The sequence below is a fragment of the Podarcis filfolensis genome, assembly GCF_964270895.1.
Source record: "Podarcis filfolensis genome assembly, chromosome: 14".
Classification (NCBI taxonomy): domain Eukaryota; kingdom Metazoa; phylum Chordata; class Lepidosauria; order Squamata; family Lacertidae; genus Podarcis; species Podarcis filfolensis.
In genome coordinates, this window is record NC_139616.1 from 9,666,041 (window position 1) to 9,688,522 (window position 22,482).

The 22,482-nt window shown below is 45.6% G+C and overlaps 1 protein-coding gene across 5 annotated transcripts in view; it reads left to right on the forward strand.

Annotated features, from left to right (window-relative positions):
• RBPMS2 (RNA binding protein, mRNA processing factor 2) overlaps positions 1–22,482 on the forward strand; it is a 49,193-nt gene that overhangs the window by 18,916 nt on the left and 7,795 nt on the right. For all 5 annotated transcript variants that reach the window (XR_014541699.1, XR_014541700.1, XR_014541701.1 and 2 more), the window contains exons 2-6: positions 16,215–16,292; positions 17,377–17,415; positions 18,296–18,358; positions 19,541–19,691; positions 20,642–20,787. Coding sequence is in view for 2 of the 5 variants with exons in the window: in XM_083587071.1 (XP_083443197.1) it covers positions 16,215–16,292; positions 17,377–17,415; positions 18,296–18,358; positions 19,541–19,691; positions 20,642–20,787 (477 nt within the window). In the remaining 3 variants the exon portion in view is untranslated. The remainder of the gene's footprint in view (positions 1–16,214; positions 16,293–17,376; positions 17,416–18,295; positions 18,359–19,540; positions 19,692–20,641; positions 20,788–22,482) is intronic.

The following is a 22,482-nucleotide window of genomic DNA, read 5'->3' on the forward strand; positions in this document are numbered from 1 at the left end:
GTCTCTCTTCATAGTGTGTCAAGAAAATGAGAGGATGGTCCCCACCCTGTGGGTTTGCCCACCAAATGAAGACTTCTGAATTTAGAGAAGCTTTTGACTTATCAGTACAGCTGGCAGATCAACCTATATTCATTATCGCCTGGGTTCTTTTTTTATGTGGTGACCTTTTTCAGATTGTTTTTTTCCTGTATTCATCTTCTATTTTCCTATGGATGTGTACCATACCTTGAAAGCACATTCTTTCCCTCCCAAAATTCTGGACATGGTAGTTTATTAAAGTTTGCTGGGCATTTTAATTCGGTGAGGGGTAAACTGCAGTACTCAGAATTATTTGAAGGAAAGAATGTGTGTTTTGAATGTGCTTTAAATGCATAGCATGTGCACAGCCTAAATTGTTTGCTGCCTTGAGTGTCATTGGTGGAAAAACAAGCTATATATTGTAAGAAATCTTCCCCAGTTTTTACAAGATAGAGTTGCCATATTTCAAAAAGTGAAAATCCAGACACAACTGTTGTTGAGCTTTTTGGAGCAACATTTAGACTTCTGACATGGGTTGCCATACATCTGGATTTTCCCACCCGGAACAGCTTATATTCCAGCTGTGCCCAAGAAATTCCAGACGTATGGCAACTCTAGGTTATAGCACATCAGCACTACAGGCAGAGGAATTCTTGAAGGCATGCTTCTTGATCCAGAAAGAGTTAATAGAAAACTAGCTGGGATAGGAAGCTAGGCTAGAACATTTCCTTTGACAGGCTTGGAGGCAAGTTGTCATGTGAGCTTGCATCTGTATCCTGAAGGTGTGAAGCCTGAGCCAAGTAAAGTTTACTGCCTTAGGAACACAAGAAGGGCTGTTGAGTAGAGTGCGCTACTTCAACATACAAAATCTGATATTGTTATTTTCATGTTACTTTCCATCTTGCGTAGTACTATGATTACTGTCTAGGTTGTTCTTTGTTTTCTGTACCATTGAGATGGATGTCCCTTTTTCACTAGGAGATGACTTTATCTTCAGCTTCAAAACTTGAAATTATCCTTTTTAAAGGGTTGCTCTGTCAAAGTTATTATTTGTTAATCATTGTACTTGTCAGTTTTTCTTAAAGCAACTCAAAGCTCTGTTCTAAAAATGAGGAAGGGAGAGCAGAGACCATGAATTTGCCTATCAGTCACCACTTGGACAGTAGACTTAGTTTCATCAATTGGCCATGATGACTGGGGTCGATTGGAGTTTAACAGTATCTAGAGAGCATCAGGTCCCCCACCCTTGTAACATAGGACAGGGAAGCAGCATTTTGCTTGTTTGGTGCTTGCTGTGACTTAGATCAAGGTAAAGCTGCAAGCTTGACAGAAATCTTGTTAAATCCTGAAAGAAGCTGCGGGTCTTCATATGCGGCATGCAAAATGTTTGCAGAGGTTAGGCTGGGATTTGGTCAAGCATAAAGTAGCATAGGTAGTGGTCAAGGATCAGCAGGATCTCCCTACTGCAAAGTCAAGACTTGTGCAGCATGGCTGGGGGAACCTGTAGCACCCCAGTTCTCATTGAGCTATAACTCCTAAGGGAAGGGCTGTTTCTTTGAATGCAGAAGGTCCCGGGATCAATCTCCAGATAGGATCAGGAGGGAATTCTGCTTGAGACCCTGGAGAAGCCACTTCAAGTCAGTGTTGACAATACTGAGCTAAATGAGCCCAGTGGTCTCATTTGGTATAAGGCCACTTCCTATGTTCCCATCACCCCTGGACAATGGCGATGCTGGCTGTAGCTGGTGGGAGTTATGGCCCTCCAGATGTGACAAAACTCAAATTCCCCATCCCTTGTGTATAAAGGTTAGAGAACTCAGGAGCAGAGAAGCTCAGAGCTTGCTCTAAAAAGATAACAGATCTTCTTAAGCAGCATAGATCTCTCAAATGCGCAAAGGATTGTTCTTGCCGTGGACACAAAAGCCCTGCAGAACATCTGGCACACTTAACTAATTTACGTAGCCTGTTCCTGTTGAGCATATTTGGACCAAGTTGTGTTGAGCTCTGACAGACAACAAGATGCAGGGCAATATTAGGGCTACCTGTTGCTAATGTCCAGGTATTCACTAACTTTTTATTCTTTTCGGATTAACCAATTCTTTTGCCTTGAGCAAATCACACCTTTGCTGCTATTACTGCTGCTTTGGGATGGGCAGGTGTTATGCCAATTCACGAGGATAGTGATGTTATTCTCTTCCTCCCCCATACCCATAAAGCACTCATATTGTCTGGTTGCAAAAATATTGCAAAAAATAATATGGTGACAAATAGGGATGGAAGGATCTGTCCATTTTGGTTTGTTCAGTTTCTCATTTTTCCAGTCCTCAATTCAGTCAGTTCTTCACATTTTGGAGAAGTTTGCAGAATTCTTCATGAAAATTAATCAGCAGTTGACTGCAGCTTTCTCCTAACAAACACATTTTTATGTTGTTGTTGTTTACACATTTTGGCAAGCAGATTCCCCTAATGTATTTTTGCATGTTATTTTAATCAATGTGCTCGTTTTTATGCAGACTTCATCCTAACACGTTTGTTTTTTTAATATAAGATCGTTTGGTGAGCTTCACAATAAAATTTGCCTAGTGCGAATTTCAAAGGATAGCAGTGTTTTGGTTCACATATTGTTTTAGAAAGTGTGAGTTGAATGGGTTTTCCTTTAAATGAGACTGGAACCAATTTCCTCCCCCATCTCTAGTGACAAAGCAGCAGATGGCTTCGGGAGGGCTGGAGCAACCAACCTCCCTTCCAACAACTAAAGACTCACCCACACTTCCACTTGACCCGCTGCTTCCCCCCAGGAAACCCTGCTGTTTGCCGCTGAATCGGAGCAAATACCAATTGGGTTTTTAGTGCTAAAGAGCAGGTTTTCTGGGGGAAAGTGGCAGGGCAAAGGCAAAACCACTTGGACCCATGCCTAGAGAAAACGGGACAAGAGGAAAACCACTTGGACTTGTGCTTCCTAGGCATGAGACAAGCGAAAGTGTGGATGAGCCCTGCAGTCACAGCTTCCACCCTAATATATATCTATACCCGCACTTTGACTACCTATCTTCTAAAAACCTCTGCTGCAATAATCAAGTCTCTCTATTCCGTTCTACAATCCTGCAGGGGAAGTACTTAGCTGAGTGTGTTTGGGTTTTAAGAAAGCAAAGGAACACATTGTCTATATGGTTTAACTGTGAGCACTATAGTTGCGCTTCCTGGTGCAAAGTATAAATTCCTGGCATAGATGCAAGCGGCCCTGGTCATAGGATATCTTGGCCAATGTGCTTCCTGCTCCTCCATGTCAGAGCCAGTGTTGGCCTTAACTTTCCTAGTGGCTTGGAGCGCACACTTCCTGTTGCAGTCATAGTGGTTAAGCATGGGTGCTAGAATAGTCTTTCTTCCTTGCGGCAGGAGGAAGTGTTTGAAAGACAAGCTGCATCAAACCATTTCCACCCCCACCTTCCAAGGAGCTAAGGGAGCACGCTGCTGTCTCCTCCCCACGTTCACTGCTGGATGCCTTATAGCTGGGCATACCTCTTATGAAACAGCCTCTGCTCCACCAGTGAGGTCCTGCACTCACTCAGGAAGCCCAAAATTGGCATGTTCTCAAAGGGTGGCCTTTCTCAAACTTGGCTTCCCAGATGTTGGACTACCACTCTCATTATCCATATAGCCTGCAGGGATGATGGGAGTGGTAGTAGTCCAACATCTGGAAACCCATGGTTGAGAGAGGATGTTCTAGGGCAAGGGTGTCCAGACTTTTTTCAAAGAGGGCCAGATTTGATGAAGTGAACATGTATGAGGGCCGTCCAAAGTTGTAGAGCTTTTTTTGGGATTTCCCCCCCAAAGTTGTTGAGCTTTTTTTAAGGATTTAATACGATTTTACCCCAGGAAATAAACTGCCACAGGGGCCGGATTAAACCAAACGGCGGGCCGGATTAGGCCCCTAGGCTGCACTTTGGACATGCCTGTTCTAGGGTGTCTGTGTGGAAGCGGGGGGATTACCTCTGCCTCGGTCTGCCACTCTCACCCAGAAAGTGTTAAAATGTGATTCATGGCTGGTAGCACAAAAAGCCTTGACTGTTGCAAGTCATAAAGGCAGAATGTGCAGAGTGCAGCATACTTGGCTCCCTATGCACCAGTAGGAAATATGGGAAGCTGGCCCATAGCAGAGGTGGGGAAAAGCAGGTGTCTAATCAGTGTCTGCTTTTTCCCTTCCTGTAAGTACCTTTAGGATTGATGCTCAGTACTGGTAAATAGGACCATCAGTACTGCCGCTGAAACCAGGGCATTGTTTATAAGGATCACCTGTCCTGGGGTGGTCTGATTTATCTTTCAGATCCTACAGCATCAAGATCTGGGGGCATAGTTGATGGTTTCACTGTGGCACTGGCAACCAAACTTGGGAGCTGGAATTTCCCTGCTCCTATCCTGCATTCGCCCCGAGGAGCCAGTTCTGAACCAGGCTTGACACCTCTCATCTGTCTTGCAGTTCAGTGATATTTCATGGGCTACATTAAAATCTCTGCTTTAGAGCTGGGCTTGGAAAAACCATCATCTGCTGATGCCTATGAACTTGCTCTACAAAGGAAGATCCTTTGTGTTCATATAGGACACAACTCTGCTGCATGGCGGGGGATAGAAAACATAGGAAGCTGCTTTATTCAGAGTTGGATCATTGTTCCAGCTTGGTAATGTGTACACAGACAGGTTCTCCTGGGATTTAGGTGGTTCTGGGCAAGACTCTGGTCTTGAGAGATGCCAGGGTTGTTACTTCAAGTATAAAGCATGTGTTATACAGCAGCTCTTGAAAGAGAAGCATTATCATTCTTGGTCTGGATATGCATACTCTGTAGACCAGGGGTTGGCAAGGTTTACCTCGCCTGGGCCAGTTCACTCCAGTGGAGATCCTTCTGTGGGCTGGATCACACATGTGCATGAACACGCGGGGCCTCGATTTTTGGCATCTGTGCAGACGTGATTTTCGGCATCTGAGCATGTGCAGACGCGATTTTCGGCACCGTGGAAGCAAGTCACCATGCCACACACACTGGTTTAGCGCAGCGGGCGGGGACTCGCCAAGCGGGCGGCTCGTGGGCCAGTTAAACGAATCCCGTGGGCCGCTGGTCGCCCATGGGCCTTAGGTTGCCTACCGCTGTTGTAGACACAGCAGCCACTATTTCTCTGCAGCTAGGGAAATGGAGCAGTTCTGTAGAAGCTGCATCTATGTTCTGTTTGGCAGCAGTGGAAAGGCCCTTGGGCCACTGAGAGGCAATTGTTAACACTCACCAGGTGAGTGCTTGCTAGGAGCACTGCCAGATTTTAAGGGCCTCTTGCCCTCTGCATGCTGAGCTGCCCTGGTTGCTTTGCTCTCCTCATCACCATAAGCTTTACCAGCCAGTGTCAGGTGGAGGGTCCTTTTTTCTCGAACCTTTAGAAGGCTTCAGGTAAGCCAGAGAAATGAAGCTGGTCAGTGTGACTGAGGCCTTGGGAGTCCTTAATTGCATAGTGCACTGCTCAACACCTTTAAATCTACAAAGAGAGAGAGAGAGAGAGAAGTTGTAGCAACCATTGCCAGACCCAGTTTGCCTATGCTGGCTGTCAACACCAGTCCTGTTTCCCACTGCGCCACTACCCTGGTTTGCCACAATCCCTGGTGGCTTGATGTCCCCGCTGCCTCGGGCTGCTGGAGCCCAGTCCTTTAACCCTGAAGTTCAGCTTTAATGATGCCACTGATGTTTACGAGGCTAACCTAAATTAATAGGTGCAAAAAAGCAGTTATATCTGTGGATCCTTTTGGGTGAAAGATGGCACTGTTTAAACTGGTTTGGTTTCTTGAGTTTTGCTGTTCAGACAATTTATTTCTCAAGCTGTGTATACCACCCTTTGCACAAGCCGTGCAACAGTTTACAAGTGAGGCAAATAAAGACATAAAACCCCATAAAATAACACAAACCTTTTTTTAAAAGCATATCACTGAAGAAAAATTACTAATGGGTGTGACAGCAGCAGCAACGGGTCTCTCTTCCACCAAATGCCTGCAAAAATATCCTCCTGGTGTTGTTCTTGTAGGCCTCCCATTGGCATCTGGTTGGCCATTGTGCAAACAGTATTAGATGGACCATTGGCTTAAACCAACAGGTTCTCAGGTTCCTAAAGGTGCATATTAACTGCCCACCTAAAACTAGAGAAATGGGGCTAGGCCTACCTCAGTAGGGAGAGAGTTCTTTGTCTGAGGAGCCATCACTGAAAAGTCCCTGTCTCAGCCTGCCATACCACATACCCAGCCCCTGGTGGTCCCTCCATAGTACGAGGTATCTGACCAGAAGAGAGCAAGGACCTTGGATGCAGCTGGTTTCTCAGCAGCTTTGCTGGGCTTCTACTCATGCCTACTTTAGTCCCACTGGATGCCAAAGAACTCTTGTCGTGATTATGAAGCGTTGAGAAAACACCGGGGATGAAACCCTAAAATCTAAGGAGGCAATGCCTTGGCAGTTGCCATCTATGCCCTTGAACCAAAGGTGCCCCAAGCCCTTGTTCAGTTACTATACTGTCCAGCCTGCCATTTCATTAAAAGACCCAACTTGTCTTTTCCAGCCTGCCATTTCATTAAAAGACCCAACTGCTATTCTCTCCAGGACTGGCAGTTTAGGAATATGCTATTAGCAGCTAATATTCTTGAAGGTTCCAAATGTTCTCCTTCCTACAACTCCCCCCCCCCCCCCCGCAAGTGCTCTTTGTGTGTGTTTTGATATTGCTCAGTGCCTTATAAGTCCTGGTGTTTAAAACTGACTGCTGCAGCACAGCATTCCATCTGGCTAGCGTCAAGGGGCTCCAGCTGCATCTTATCCTGTGTCTCTCGGGATCGACCTGACAAAAGGCTCTGGAGAGCAAAAGATTGCTCTCCAGAGCCTTGATTCGTTGTGACCAGGAATGGCTTATTGCAGGCTGTGCCCAAGCTCTGCCCCAGATAAGACACGATTGGAGAGTGTGCTGCTTTTGCCCCGTTCCAAGTCTCAAGAAGGTATGACATCTACACTGTGTTTAACTGATGCTGTCAACTCCCAACAACAATTCTTCAGCAAAATGTCTGGTATACCATTCAGTCTGGGTGAGCCATGAGATCCCTTAGCAGTACAGGCTGCCATTTTTGCCCCCTAGCACATAGGCGACCAGTAAAAACCTCTGTGCTCTACAGCGGGGGGGAGGGACCAGGGACCAGTAGCCATCCAGATGTTGCTGATGTTCCCAGTTCCCATCAGCCCCCATGCAGTATGGCCACTGGTCAGGGATGATGGCAGTTGGAGAGTGGCTGCTTTGTATTGGCAGAATCTCCCAGATTTGGTCTGTGGCTTCTTAGTAGACCATAAGCTTAACATGAGTCAACAGTGTGATGCAGCAGCAAAAAAAGTTAAGGCCAGGGGTCAGCAAACTTTTTCAGCAGGGGGCTGGTCCACTCTCCCTCAGACCTTGTGGGGGCCTGGACTATATTTTGAAGAAGGGGGGGGGGAGAGAACGAATTCCTGTGCTGCACAAATAACCCAGAGATGCATTTTAAATAAAAGCACACATTCTACTCATGTAAAAACACGCTGATTCCCGGACCGTCCGTGGGCCGGATTTAGAAGGCGATTGGGCCTTAGTTTGCCTACCCATGGCTAAGGCTATTCTAGGCTGCATCAACAGAAGTTTAGTGTCCTCTTTAAAGGAAGTAAATGTACAGCGCTATTCTGCCTCTGTCAGACCACACCTGGAGATACTGTGTCTAGTTCTGGACACCACAATTTAAGCTGGAATGGGTGCAGAGGAGGGCAACTAAGATGATAAAGGGTCTGGAAACCAAGCCTTAGGAGGAATGGTTGAGGAGTTGGGTGTGTTTAACTTGGAAACAAGGAGACTTCAAAGGGCTGTCACATAGAAGTTGGAGCAAGCTTGTTTTCACCTGCTCCAGAGGGCAAATCCATCTAATCTGCACTTTCCAAAACAACATGAGAACCAAACCACAGCCAGCTTTGGAAATTTTGCACTGATCCAAATTTTGCAATGCAGTTCTTAAACCCAACAGTGTTTATAAAAATGCATATTAGGAGAAAAAAGTTGCATCAAAAGGAATACATTCGTGAAAATAACATATGAGAATGTTTTTTCATGTGATTTCATGTGCATTCTCATGTTATTTTCTTTAATGTATTCCTTTTTATGCACCCTTTTGTTTTTGTTAGGAGAAATTAGTATTAAAATGCTGGTAGATTTTCATGAGGGCTTTGAAAAAACAAAATTGCAAATTGTTGCAGAAATGTAGAGAGCTGAATTTAAGATTGGAAAAATGAGAAACTGGGAGAATTGAAATCGACAGATCTTTCCATTTCTACTGCCATCCATACCTGGAGATGCTAGGCGTTGAACCTGGAACCTTCTACATGAAAAGCAGATGTTCTACCACTAAGCTGCAGCTGCTCTTGCTTCTACTGCATTGTTACTCTGGTCCTGTATGCTTCTACAGATTGTTTCCTAACACTGAGGGCAGATGCAATAGATGTGTGAGAAGTTGGGCCGATTTAAGCTAATATATTTTAGCAGTTCAAAAGCACGTCAATGTGCAAGTAGATAAATAGGTACCGCTCCGGCGGGAAGGTAAATGGTGTTTCTGTGCGCTGCTCTGGTTCGCCAGAAGCAGCTTAGTCATGCTGGCCACATGACCCGGAAGCTGTACACCGGCTCCCTCGGCCAGTAAAGCAAGCGCTACAACCCCAGAGTCGTCCGTGACTGGACCTAATGGTCAGGGGTCCCTTTACCTTTATCTATTCTTTGATTTTAAAGGCTTACTTTTATTCTGGACCTGGAATCTGCTCTGCAGTACAGGTCACCAGCTCTACAGCGGCCCTTCAAGCCGAGAACACCATATGTGCCTTTGATGAGACAGAATATGTGCTGCCTCCTGCCTCCCAAAAACAGATTCAACGGTGTAGAAGGTTCAGTTGTATATAATAGATCACACTTCAATTAGTTTCCAGAGTGTACTCAAAAGAAATTTTAGACTGTGGACTTTTTGCAGGCCCTTCTCTTTAGATGGCAGTGTGTATTGTTACTTCAAAATGTGGTGGGCTAGACCTTCTGGACTCTGGACTTCTGCTCTGATGGCACCACTGCCAAAGTAATTTAAAATCCTCTGCAGCAGAATTAAAGAATCTCCCTTGCTGCTGCAGCTAACTGTGCGCTGCACAGAACACAGTAGTAGGTGTTTGTTCCCAGAGGTCTTGGCCTACTTACAGTAACCTCACGAAGCCCCTCCCCACTAGCAACACGGCCGAACCTGGGAGTTGCAAGGAAGTGGGTGAAAAACAGCAGAGTAGACCCGACCAGTATATTTAAGTCATTAAACTGAAGGCTAGTTCGTAGCTTGTACAAAAGAGACAGTTGTTGCATTGGCTACTGCACCAGCTGGGTTCCAGTGTACAGTGCTGCAAATGCATTAAGAAGGGTCCTTGCAGTGTGCAGAGAGCCTCCATGTGTAAAAACTAGATGTTGGGGAATGGAGTGTGTCCTAGCCTAGCCTTTTCCCTGAAATGTTACCTTTTTATATGCAAGGAATATTTTTATTTGTAGGACACCTCTTGTAGCACAAGAGGTCACTGGCCAAACATAGCCTTGCCACCTTGCTGAGAACTAAGCCAAGGTTTTGTCTTGGAAAACAGTGCACCTTTTGCTCTACAAGCTTTCTGCAGTACCTTGGCAGATATTGAAGGACATCTCTTTATGCTTAAAAGTTTGCCGCTTGAATTGCACTCTGTCTGCTCGGAAATGCAGGTTGGGTAACTTTAGAGTGTGACACAGGTGGTCTTGAAGGCCCCCATCTAAAGAAGGGAAATGTTTATTACTTTACCCATCCTTGCGTCGTTTTGATGGGGGGCTGTTGAGTCGAGTCCTTGGCCAAATCCTCTGTGATACTACTTTAGCCATCATGCCTTCCTTCAAAGAATCCAGGAAACTGTAGTCTGTTATGGTTGCTGGGAGATTCGGGCTAACTTGGCTAGCTCTAGAGTGTATGTGTGTGTGTGTGTGTGTGTGCAGTATTCTGCACATTAATGGCAAACTCCTTCTCCAAGTGTGAATTCTTATGTAAGTGGCATTGTCCATGCACAAGTAGGAATTGTTAGGGGGCTTATGGAGACTCCAAGGCTTTCGGAAGTACAAAAGATCATTGGGAGTAAAATTAAACGGTGGGGAGGTAGTAAAGGTTGGGCATGCTCTGTAGACCCAGAACGCTGACTGGGCTGTTGGGAGAGAATGGAAATAGAATGGCAGAATAGAATGGAGTAACCTGGGAAAGGGCATGGCTAGAACCCTGATGAGGAGCCCTTGATGTGTGCTAAATCCCCATCATGCTTTGTATATTTTCATCCTACCCGAATGTTGTTTTATTTGTGCCTCACCTAGAAATGTGAACATTACAGGTGGGTATATAGATAATTTTGAAGAAAATGGAAAGCATATCAGTAAAGCATTTGCTGAGGAAGCTGCAGGGTGATTCCTGGAATGCTGACTCAAGTTCTGAAGCTAACAGGTGCCAAAGTGCCTTGTTACAAGCGTAGCAAATTTGCAGGCACAACCAGCCTACAATATTGGCGGACGGAGGCTCCAAATGGTGCAGAGTGACCGTCGTGCCAGTTCGCCCTAGGCATCATGTGTGTGGTGGAAACTCTGGAAGGCTCCCTATTTGAGAATGTGGATCGCAGGCTGAGAAAGGGCCCCCATCCTTGCCCTAAACGGTTAGGATCCAGAACCATCTTGACAGGGGCGGACTTTGGTAATATGGTGCCTTGAGCGAGGGCAAAATTCCTCCCCCATTCCCCCCTTATTTTCACAATAATTCCTTCGGCTACTTTGAGTAGCTACCCAAATGAGTAAGGGTAAAGGTAAAGGACTCCTGGACAGTGAAGTCCAGTCACAGACGACTATGGGGTTGTGGTACTTTTCTTGCTTTCAGGCCGAGGGAGCCGGCGTTTGTCTATAGACAGCTTTCTGGGTCATGTGGCCAGCATGACTAAACCGCTTCTGCCGCAACAGAACACAGTGATGAGTGCCAGAGTGCACGGAAATGCACGCTACCTATATAAAGTTATTATTTTATTTTTATTACTTATTGCAACCCCTTGGCTCGCTTCCTATGGGGGGAACTGTCTGCACTACCCTAAATCCAGCACTAATATTGACCTACCAGTACCTTAAGATCTACTTCTGAGGTTCTTTTGAGATGCCAGCCCGTAATAAAAGTTAGGACGACAAATAGAGAGAACAGGGTTACTTCAATAGTGTGCTGCAACCATGTAATCTGGTTCCAAGCGAGGTTGAAGAGGCCCCAACTCTCACTAATTTTAAACAGACCTTGGAGTGTTATTAAGATATATACATTGGGTTGTGGCCAGCTGTTTTACTCGGAGTAGACCCACTGAAATCTATGAAGATTAACTTCCTTACGGCCGTTTATTTCAGTGGGTTTACTCTGAGAAGCAATAGCCCTGGATGTTGTGTTTAATCTCGTTTTCCATTGAATGACATGCTGGTCTGTGCCCCTTATATGGAAATAATATTTTAAATATTCTGTTGGGATTTTGTGAGTTTGTATGGCATACTGTTTTAAACTTTGAAACCACCTGTCATCTGGAAATGCCAGGGTGGTTTACAAAACATTAAACAAAGTAAACTAATAAAACATAATGAAAAAGGCACAACACGAAAAAAATTATAGAATTCATTTGGCAAGATGTGCAGCAGTAATTCAGAATAATCATAAAACTTTGGGCAATATGATCAATGCCACCAGTGGCCTGGATAGAATGGATGTGCGTTAAAGATAATTAAATTAAAAATAAAAGGTGGGGAGTCATAAAATGGCACCCACAAGGATTATAGTAAATTTATGCTGAGCTTCAACTGGTGTAGACAGGACAAAGCAGGATGTACACAGGAAAAACCCACAATGCACCCAAGTAGTATAGCAAGTCAACTGCAGTTCTACTTGGGCTCTTCCATCCTTCCTCCTCACTATAGGAAGAAAGTTGCTTCTGAACTAGGCTGTCTTATGTTAGTTTTAAAGGAGCATCTCCCTGATCTGCCACCTCAGTCTTTCCCTAGAAAGCATGAGGGTTTGGGTTGCACTGTCAGGCAGATGTATTCAAATATGATACGGTCTAGATTGGTCACTGCTCTTGTTCCAGCAAGTTTGGGCACTGTGGGTATAGAGCATGGGTAGGCAACCTAAGGCCCGGGGGCTGAATCTGGCCCAATCGCCTTCTAAATCCAGCCTGCAAACGGTCCAGGAATCAGCATGTTTTTACATGAGTAGAATGTGTCCTTTTATTTAAAATGCATCTCTGGGTTATTTGGGGGGGCTGCCTGGTGTTTTTACATAAGTAGAATGTGTGCTTTTATTTAAAATGCACCTCTGGGTTATTTTTGGGACATAGGAATTTGTTCATTTTTTTCACCCAAAATATAGTCTGGCCCCCCACAAGGTCTGAGGGACAGTGGACCGGCCCCCTGCTGAAAAAGACCCCTGGAATAGAGCATACTAGCCTGAGATTTAGTGGGCAGGACATTTTTTGCTGGTTACTTCTAAAGGGGCCCGGTGCAGCAGTTTCAGACAAAGAGTGCTCATTTCTTCAACACTGCCATCTCCCAGAGAGCAAAGCAAGATGTGTACATGTTGAGCCTAGTTTGTGCTAGGTCACTTTAGAGGCCAGGTGCTTTTATTTCAGCATGATCCTTCCGAGCAGTCATGGGGTCAGAAGTAACATGGACAGTGTGTCGTTCTGGATGCCTGAGTTGCCACAGAAAACGCAAACTGCTCGGTCATCTAAGGCCAGCTCTGTTTCCGGATCTGGGAATATTGCTGCAATAGGAGTTGTTGATCCCCCCTGAAGAAGGAACAAGTTGTTTTGACAAGATATTGGTGTAATTTGAAGCAAATTTCACTGCTATATCGGGACAGAAATTAAAATAACTAAGTTATCAAACTGTGGCTCTAGTTTTATTTAAAGTGGGCTTTTGTTTATGAAGCACTTCCCATAAGACCACCCCAAATCAATTTACAATATAATGAAAACATAGAGAACACTCATATATAAAAACTGTTAAAACAAATGAACATATAGAAACAGTTTTATAAGGCAATTATATTTATAAAACCAGTTTAAAACAACAGCAGTAAATACATCAGTTCAAAGTCAGAGAAATATCAGCTGGGATAAAGACTGCCATTTAGAAGGTTTGTTGAAAGAGGAATGTATTTTTCAGGAACCAAAAGGCAATAGAAAAGGTTCCTGCCTTGATAGATGTCTGATATGGAATGCATTTAAGGGCCAAATAATAAATAAATAAAGTAAATAAAAAAGGTACTGGAGAAATAGAGACTTTACCAAAGACACAGAGATGGCATCCACTTTGCAAGGGACATCAGAGCAAGCACTGCTGTGAATTAAAACTTTCTCGCTTTGCTCTTTTGAATATTCTAAAAGTTGTGCTTTCCAGGTGTAGAAGAGTAAGAATTACAAAACCTACTTAGTTGCTGCTCTGGGGGGTACCACATGATTGGAAGGGAGGTCGGGAGGTCAAGAGCAGCGATTCAGCAGGCAGCCAGTTTTGAGAATTGCACTTCAGTTATTAAATTTATATCTTGCCCTTTCTCTGAAAAGTTCACAAGGATTGTAAATTACAATACTAGCAGTTTGCTGGTGAACAGCATGGGGAGGAATTGTGCATCTAACCCACTAGTGCCTGCTCTGACTGACAGCAGCTGTCCAGGAAGAATTTTCCCTTTAAATCTGCTTCTTGATCTCGTTAACTAGAAAAGCTTGAAATTGAAATATTGGACATTATGCATACAAAGTATTTGCTCTGCCACTGAACTTTAGCTCTTCCCCAAGCTCTTAGAAAAAGAAAAAGAAAGATAACGCCATCTTAATACCCATGAATGACTGGGTACTTCACACAGACCATGCTCAAAGCATGGAAAACAGAAATAGGCAAACTATTCCCAACCCCATCCCCACTAATTCCCCTGGCGTACCACCCATTATTCCATCATGCAGCACAAAACCTCCAGATAAAAACCTGGCAAACCAAAGGCTTATATCGTCTAATAGACTTCTGTAAAAATAACAAACCTTTGTCAACACAAGAAATACAAGACAAACTAGAAGACACCTAAATGTCCTGGTTAACACATCACCAATTACATGCCCTCTTAAACAATCCAGTAGTAAAATCAGCAGCAACTAGGCCCTTAACAACCTTCGAAAACCTCCTCCTAACAACAAAGGGACACGGTAAAGGGATGGTATCCACAGTATACAAAATACTACTACAAAATCCCACAAACTCCCTAGACACAGTCAAAAAACAATGGGAGGATGACATAGGCTATGGGATTAACACCACTCAATGGACCAGAATGTGGTCTAAACCCACCTTTAAGTCCATTTCAACAACAACAACAACAAAAAACCTCACTCTGAAAATCACCTACAGGTGGTACCTAACACCAAGAAAACTAGTGCTGATATGCCCAGGAACCTCACCAAAATGCTGGAGAGGGTGCACCTCCACAGGCACATACCTCCACATGTGGTGGGAGTGTCCCAAAATCCAACTATTCTGGACAACAGCCATACGAGAAATATGTAAAATAACCATGCAAGTATTGGAAATCACCCCAGAATTGGCCCTACTAAACATCTTCCAAGACAGCAATGCCCACTTACACGACAAAGAATTTATAACCCACCTACTCTCAGCAGCCAGAAACATCATAACCAGACACTGGAGAGACCTGATAGGAGTAAGCATGGACCAAGGGTACCAAATAGTATGGGAAACAGCCTTACTAGAAAAATTAACCAATAAACTGAAGCTGACATGGGGACAAATAGAAGAAGATGCCTTCACCCCGGTATGGCTCCCCTTTATCCACATACACAGCCCAACAAGACAATGACAAAAATCCACCAACAGCATACAAATCAATATGGCTAACCTGATCCAAAACACCCACTCACACATGAAAACAAAGACCACCACAGCCAATCACAAACAAGCAACCACACCCTAGGCCAACCCCAACCTCTCTCACCACCAAAGGAACACAAGTGAACAGCAGAGAACCTGCACAAGCGACGCTGACACAACCCCACATATATTAATAGAAACATCACCACCTGACCCCACCCCCACTCATCTTCCCCCCCCCACCTCTTTCCCCCTATTCTTCCTAATGTCTCAACAAATGAAACCGATTTGTAAAAAAAAAAGTTACATGGGGGGAAAAATACGAGAGACATTGCACATACCTTTGTAAATCAAGAAAATATTTAATAAAAATACATTTAAAAACAAAATACTGGGTACTTAGTAAGGGAAAGACTCCACATACTAGTATTTTTTTAAAAAAGGGTTCATTGCTAAGTACAAAAGTGAAAAATGACATCTAGGGCTTGCAGTTACATTTCTAGTTGACTTTGGTTAAACCACATTTCAAAAAAGCCAACTGGCAAACTGCCACAGAAAATATTTTACATCTCTCCATCCTCTGCTAGATTCAGGGATCTATTGCTATATATACATATGCAGGTATCTAGTCTAAACAAACAAACAAACAAACAAACCTCTAATCAAATAATCCTACCTACTCTCCAGCTAGAAATGGGACAGAAATTCAATAACATTTAAGGCAAATTTATCAAATTATGATTTTGTGAAACAATATGAGAACCAAAACACTGCCATCCTTCCAAATTTGCACTTTTCTGAATTTTGTTTGAAAATAGCGTACTTTGTGATTTGAAAATATGGCGTTCTTGAGTGAAAATTGTGTAGAAAAGTGTGTGTTGGAAGAAATTGACCTGAAAATGCTGAAGAGTTTTCATGAGAGCTAAAAAAACAAAACAAAAAACAAATTGCTGCAGTAGTGTGGAGAACTGAATTTATGATTTTAAAAAATGAGAGAACCAAAACTGACATATTCTTCCAATTGGACAGTCTCGCAGTCAACAGTGGCTATTAACTCTCTTGAATATTCTTCACAGAATGATTGCACTCCTGGATTTGTCAGTCATATGACTTGGCGCTTGAACCTTGGACTGTGATTAATAAGATACCCAGTGATGCGGTACAGTGATCTCTAAACCTGCTTGGCATTGTTCCACCTCTTCTAGGTGCGGACACTTTTTGTCAGTGGCCTTCCTGTGGACATCAAGCCCAGAGAGCTTTACCTGCTTTTCCGGCCATTCAAGGTAAGTAGCAGCACACGCACCCCAACAAGCAATTGTGTCCTTAGTCTATTGATATGGCAGCCTTGTGCCCTGTTGGCTATAGAGAAGAATCATAAAGTTGGTTCAAGGTCACCAGGGAGCAGGGCTGAGCATGTATTCAAGCCCAGATTCACCACCACCCCTCCAACTCCCAACCCCCAAAAGTCATAGAATTGGAAGGAGCCTCAGAGGTCAGCCAGTCCAACTCTGATGCAGGAAATACTTCTTGAGCATCCCTGACCAGCTAACCAACCACCTTCCCGGATGGATGGGCCAATGGTCTGATCCAGTGTAGGAACCTCCCTTTAAGTGTGTAGCTGCCATTAGTAACTAATGGGATTAATATTTAGGGATGGCAACATGTCGGGATGCAGGTAGAATGTCCTCTGTCCAGCATTTGTCAGTTAGCCGGCTTTTAGTGGCAGGGTTAGGAAAGGGTTCTGCTTGAACCCTTGAAGGAACCGTTGCCAGTCAGACATTGTAAAGGTAAAGGGGACCCCTGACCATTAGGTCCAGTCATGGCTGACTCTGGGGTTGTGGCGCTCATCTCGCTTTATTGGCCAAGGGAGCCAGCGTACAGCTTCCGGGTCATGTGGCCAGCATGACTAAACCGCTTCTGGCGAACCAGAGCAGCGCACAGAAACGCCGTTTACCTTCCCACCGGAGCAGTATCTATTTATCTACTTGCACTTGGACGTGTTTTCGAACTGCTAGGTTGGCAGTTCATGGGGATTCGAACCGCCGACCTTCTGATCGGCAAGTCCTAGGCTCTGTGGTTTAACCCACAGCACCACCCGCGTCCCTAGTCAGACATATAGCAATGACTTGACTCCATATAAAGCAGTTTCATAGGGTGGAAGGGCATATATAGTCCATTTGTGGTGGGGATGGTGGTGACGGGGCGAAAGTGTTTCTAACATAGTAACTACGTCTTAATGTTAACTCGCTTTTCAGGGCTGCAGAAGTATTTCTGGCACTTTGTTTAAGGGTGCTGGCCTGGCCTTGCATCCTTTTCTTTCCCTTTTAAGGAATCCAATAACTAACTTGCTGGCTTCTCTCTCCTCAGGGTTATGAAGGATCACTGATCAAGCTAACATCAAAACAGGTAATGCCTCCCTCAGTCCTCATTCTGGCAGCTTCCCAGTTCTGCCCTTAACCACTTAAACTGTGGATCAGATTCCCTAATTAGGAAGAGGGAGGGGGGTGCAACCCTAGGATTACAGTAAAGGGATGAGCAATAGCACACACTCAAATATAGCTGGGGCTGCTTTTATCTAAAGCCCCTGTCTGAAGGCTGTTCAGCTCTAACTGTGCTACATGGACTGGCTGACACTTTCTGATGGTCTGCATATTGCATGTTTTGTGTGTGCTCCTGTACATAGTTTCCCTTTCCCTACAAAAGTGCAGTGTCTTTCCCTAGACATTGCTTTATTGTACAGATATGGAAACTATGGCTGGAGTCTGGGTATTGCTGGACTCCAGGCTCCCATCAGCCCCAGGGATGATGGATAATGGAGTCCAGCCCAATGATCTGGAGTGTGCCACAGGCTCCCCATCTCTGCTGTTCTAGCTAACAAAAACACCCACATCTGCCAACACGGCAAAGCAGCAAACCTTATCTTAAGGTGTCCTTTGTGCTGCTGAATACCCTGTCGGATGCACCCAAAGCTGCAACAGAAGCTAGCCTGCCTCCAGTGCAATGAACAAGCTGGGCTCTGGCCTCAGCAACAGCAGGTTCTTCACATCTCCCATCCCTTGAAATGGAAGCTTGGCAAGCTGAAAGGCATAGAAGAACTTGCTGGGGCACCAGGTCCCTTGCCAGGCTGCCTGTTTGGAGCTACCAGCTCTGTGAAGGGCACCTGGAATGGATTGGAAACAAAACGAAACGAAACCATCACCACAAGCTGTACTCAGCAGTGTGGCTAGATCAGTTAGTTCCAAGCACACATCATGCACATGTTTAAACCATGTGTTCTTTTCCCTAGCCGGTTGGCTTTGTTACCTTCGACAGCCGGTCTGGTGCGGAAGCTGCAAAGAATGCACTGAATGTGAGTATTGAGGACCATGCAGTTCAGGTACTTGCACAGCCTAATAGCCAGAATGACTTGGACTCAGCATGCAATTCCATCCCATCTCATATCCAGTAACTTCATTGAAAGGGAAGTGCTGTAGATCTCCAGCTACTTGGGACTCATACCAATAACTGTTATAACACATACTTGCAAACTTTGCAAGTTCTCCTTACCACGTGGTGGAATGATGCTCAGAGCAAGTTAATCTGGAGTTGGAGCACTTCAGGGCATTAGTGAGCTGTGTGGGTTAACTGTGTTGCACTAGTTAAGCCCAGATGACATGGCTGCCATGTGTTTTCTGCCCTTCAAGGCAGGACCGGCCCAAGACATTTTGGCACCTGAGGCAGACCCCCAAATGGTGCCCCCTCCCCTCCGCGAGGGAAGAAGGGGTGAGGGGATATCTACATTGGGAACAAGGGGAGGAAAGAAGGATCGACATCGGGATCTGCTGTGTCTGTGGATCCTACCACCTGAGGCAGTTGCCCCACCTTGCCTCATGGTGGGTCAGCCCTGCTTCAAGGGTAACCTAGGAATCTGTGGCATCTGTTGAGATGCATGGAAAGGTCTTCTTTTCCTGGCTCTCACTTGTAAGCTATTTCATGCAGGAATAGCTTTCGCAGTGGGGTGGAGTCGCAGCAATAGCCTCCCAAGAGAAGAGTTGCTTCTGTTGGACAGGAGGGAGAGGGGATAGGCTTACATCCTCGTAGTCCCAACTTCACTGTGCCGGTGATGACTGTTGCCACAAGGCTCTCCCCAACCCCAACAGGCAAGCTGCTGCCAATGAAATGAGCTGGGAGCACAGCTGGCAAGGGCCAAACACACACAACCACTCATGGACTGCAAAGGCCAATTGATGCTCTGTTGTGTGTGCTGCTTTCCGGGATACTTCAAAAACTCTTGCCGGCAGTCTGAAACAGTAGGCTCTGTTCCTGCTACCAATACTGCTACATACATGGACCCAGCCTGATCCCTGGGAAAGGCGCACAGACAACTTCTCCTTCCCAAGCTTTTGCATTGACAAGAAAGTACATTTTATGTATGGGCCTTGCGCATTTTATGTACCGCTCTTCAGCCAACCTGTGTTCCAGCGTGGTTTCCAAGAAGATTGACTGCATGGCTGTTATTCCATTCTGTTCTTTCTTTCTTCTGCCGCTGCAGGGCATCCGCTTTGACCCGGAGAACCCCCAGACGTTGCGGTTAGAGTTTGCTAAGGCCAACACCAAGATGGCAAAAAGCAAGCTGATGGCCACACCGAATCCCACCAACCTCCACCCTGCCCTGGGAGCGCACTTCATTGCACGGGACCCTTGTGAGGAATATTGTGGAGCAGGGGGAGGGGTGCAGGCCTGTGCTGGGGGGTTTGGTGCCCTAGATCAGCCTTTCCTAACCATGGGTCGCCACATGTTATGGAACTACAACTTCTGTCGGCCCCAGTCAGCATGACCCCAGTGGTCTGGGATGATGGGAATCGTGGTCCAACATTATCTGAGTGGTTGAGAAATGCTGCTTTAGATGACGGCGCAGGCTGTCATTTCCTGCTTTTGCTGAGGGTTTCCTCACACGTGGTAGCAAATGTCTTCCCCAAGTGAACACTGATGGGGTCAGCTGTAGCTCCTTTGGGAAGCAAAACTTTTGTATTAATTGATAATAGCATCTGTATGCAAAAAAAGAGGTGTTGAAGGGGCTTAAAACCCAAGGAGATTAAAATCAATGTATGCCTTGTGGCAGCTATGCCTATGCATAACTCTTTTGTTTTTACTGTGTGTTTAAAACTGTGTGAAGCAACCCTTAGCAAAACACCTACATCTGCTGCACATGGAGGGGAGAGTATCTGAAAGAACTGGAGCCCAACCTCCTGGTGCGCCTGGGCCCAACTCCCATTAGCCCCACCCAATGTGATCAGTGATGGGAGTTGGAGTGCAGAAGCACCTGGAGGCAAACAGGCCAGGGGACGGGATGGGATGGCTGCCCTAGATTCATCCCTCGTCTTTGAGTGTGGGGTAGGAGGCAGCTGTGTGCACACACCTCTGTGAGATGCTTGAGCAGGGCTGCTTGGATGGATGGATGGATGCCACTGGGTGGAAGCCCTTTGGTCCTGAGCTGGGGTTATGAGATGTGCAGATGTGTGTATTTGCATCTTACCTTGCTGCTCTTTCCACCAGAGGTGCTGCTGCCCCTACACAACCCAGCCTGTTTGGTTTATTTCCCTCTCTCTCCGTCCATGTCTTGAGTGACGTGCTGTTGCTCCCTCATGTCTAGATGACCTGACTGGAGCAACCCTGATCCCAGCATCTCCAGAGGCATGGGCTCCCTACCCACTCTACACCACGGAGTTAACCCCTGCCATCCCACATGCTGCTTTCACATACCCAGCTGCTGCCGCTGCTGCTGCACTTCATGCTCAGGTGAGTCCATAATGCCACCCCCACCCTCTTTTTTTGATGAGCAGGAATCTGTCTCCTTCCCCCTCCAGCTCCAAAATAGCCTGCACCTTGGTCCTGTCATTGCAACTGCAGGGAAATGCAGGACCTGGAGCCTGGTTGGGGTTTGAGAAGGTTACTAAATTGTCATTCCCCTCCGCTGCTCACCCAGACAATACTGGCTTGCTTTGGGAATCAGCGGAGAGGATCCAGTTTGGTGACAGAGGAGCTGTCCCAAAGGAAAAGCTATCCCTTAAGGAATCCAGTACCCTAAGCCCTTCAACTGCTAGTAGTCTACAAGAGCGGCAGATCTGCATTAAAATAGGTGGTCTAGTCCCTCTCAGTGCAGTGGTAGGGAAGGGGAAGAAGACTTGTGTTGGTCTGATATGTAGAGTTCAGGAAAAGGATCTGGCCTAGAATTTGAAAGCATTGAAATGAGGAAGATGAGATGCAGATAGAAACACTGAAAGGCCTGGGAAGTGCTTTGCTATGTTGCTGTACTGCTGGAGGCTGTCCCAGTGAGGACTACATAGTGCAGAGAGCCAAAGCCCTCTGTCTTTGGCCAAGCTAATGGCTTGCACTCGATTGAATTAGTATAGCCTCTTTTATAAAGGGGAAATAGATGTCAACCTTTTGGCTCTACAGTCTCGCGATGCTCTTGCATTGCCTCCCATAGAATAGCATAGCATAGCATCCTGGCTCTTTTCTCCCTCCATAAGGGATCCCAGAGTCGAGGAGAGTTCTAGAATGCATTGCTTTACACAGGCCAAATCCCCTCCATGTGACTCTTAATGTGCTTGCGCCTCCCTGGTGTGCAACTCTGTGTGTGTGATGCTTCTACACCAGGTGTGTCAGATTTATGGTATCTAATATAATAAATGCATTTGACTACATTGTATGGCTTGTGCAGGCAGTGTGTTCAAAAGTTGAGTGCCTCTTTCCTGGAAGAATACTGTGCCTGTTGCAGGATATGAGCCGGGGACAGTGCTGGATGTGACGCTTTGCTGCTCCTGCAAAAGGGGGAGCTCGGAACAGTGGTGTTTCCCCCTCACCCCTCCTGTCCACTTGGGTAGATCATTTCCCTGGAATGAACCCAGCAACTCGTCCTCTGAAATGAATGAATGTGTTACTCATAAAGCTTTTATAGAGTTAAACATTACTTCGCCCCTCCTTACTAAACAACTGTCAGCGCAGCATTCCGCCCAATACGTGAGGCTGGAAGCCTGGTGTGTGAATGTTAAGGATGGGAGAAGTTTGCTGACAGGTGTTGGAAGGAAGCCTAACCAGGAGATACTTGCCAAGCCCTTCTGCCTATGTGGTTAAAGCAGCCAGATGAGGTGTTTTGTTGCAGTTCCACGTAACACAACAAGGGTGAATAGTCTCCCCAAAGTGGCGCAACTTTGGCGGGGACAATAAAAACCCTACCTCTTAAATGCTTGCTCCCATCTCTGGCAGCTTATTGGGGCATTTTTCTAACAACTGTATCATCGTCTTCCTTAGTCAGAAGTCAAATCCCAGGCAGCCAGGCATCTTACAGCGAATGATGAGATGTTGTTGCAAGACTACAGGCTTATCTGCACTTACCTGTGTCTGAGTGCTCTATTTTTTTCGCCCTGGAGCTTTCCTCACAAAAACCCACTTTTTAGCACTCAATTGCAGCAAATGTCAATTTGGATTTTC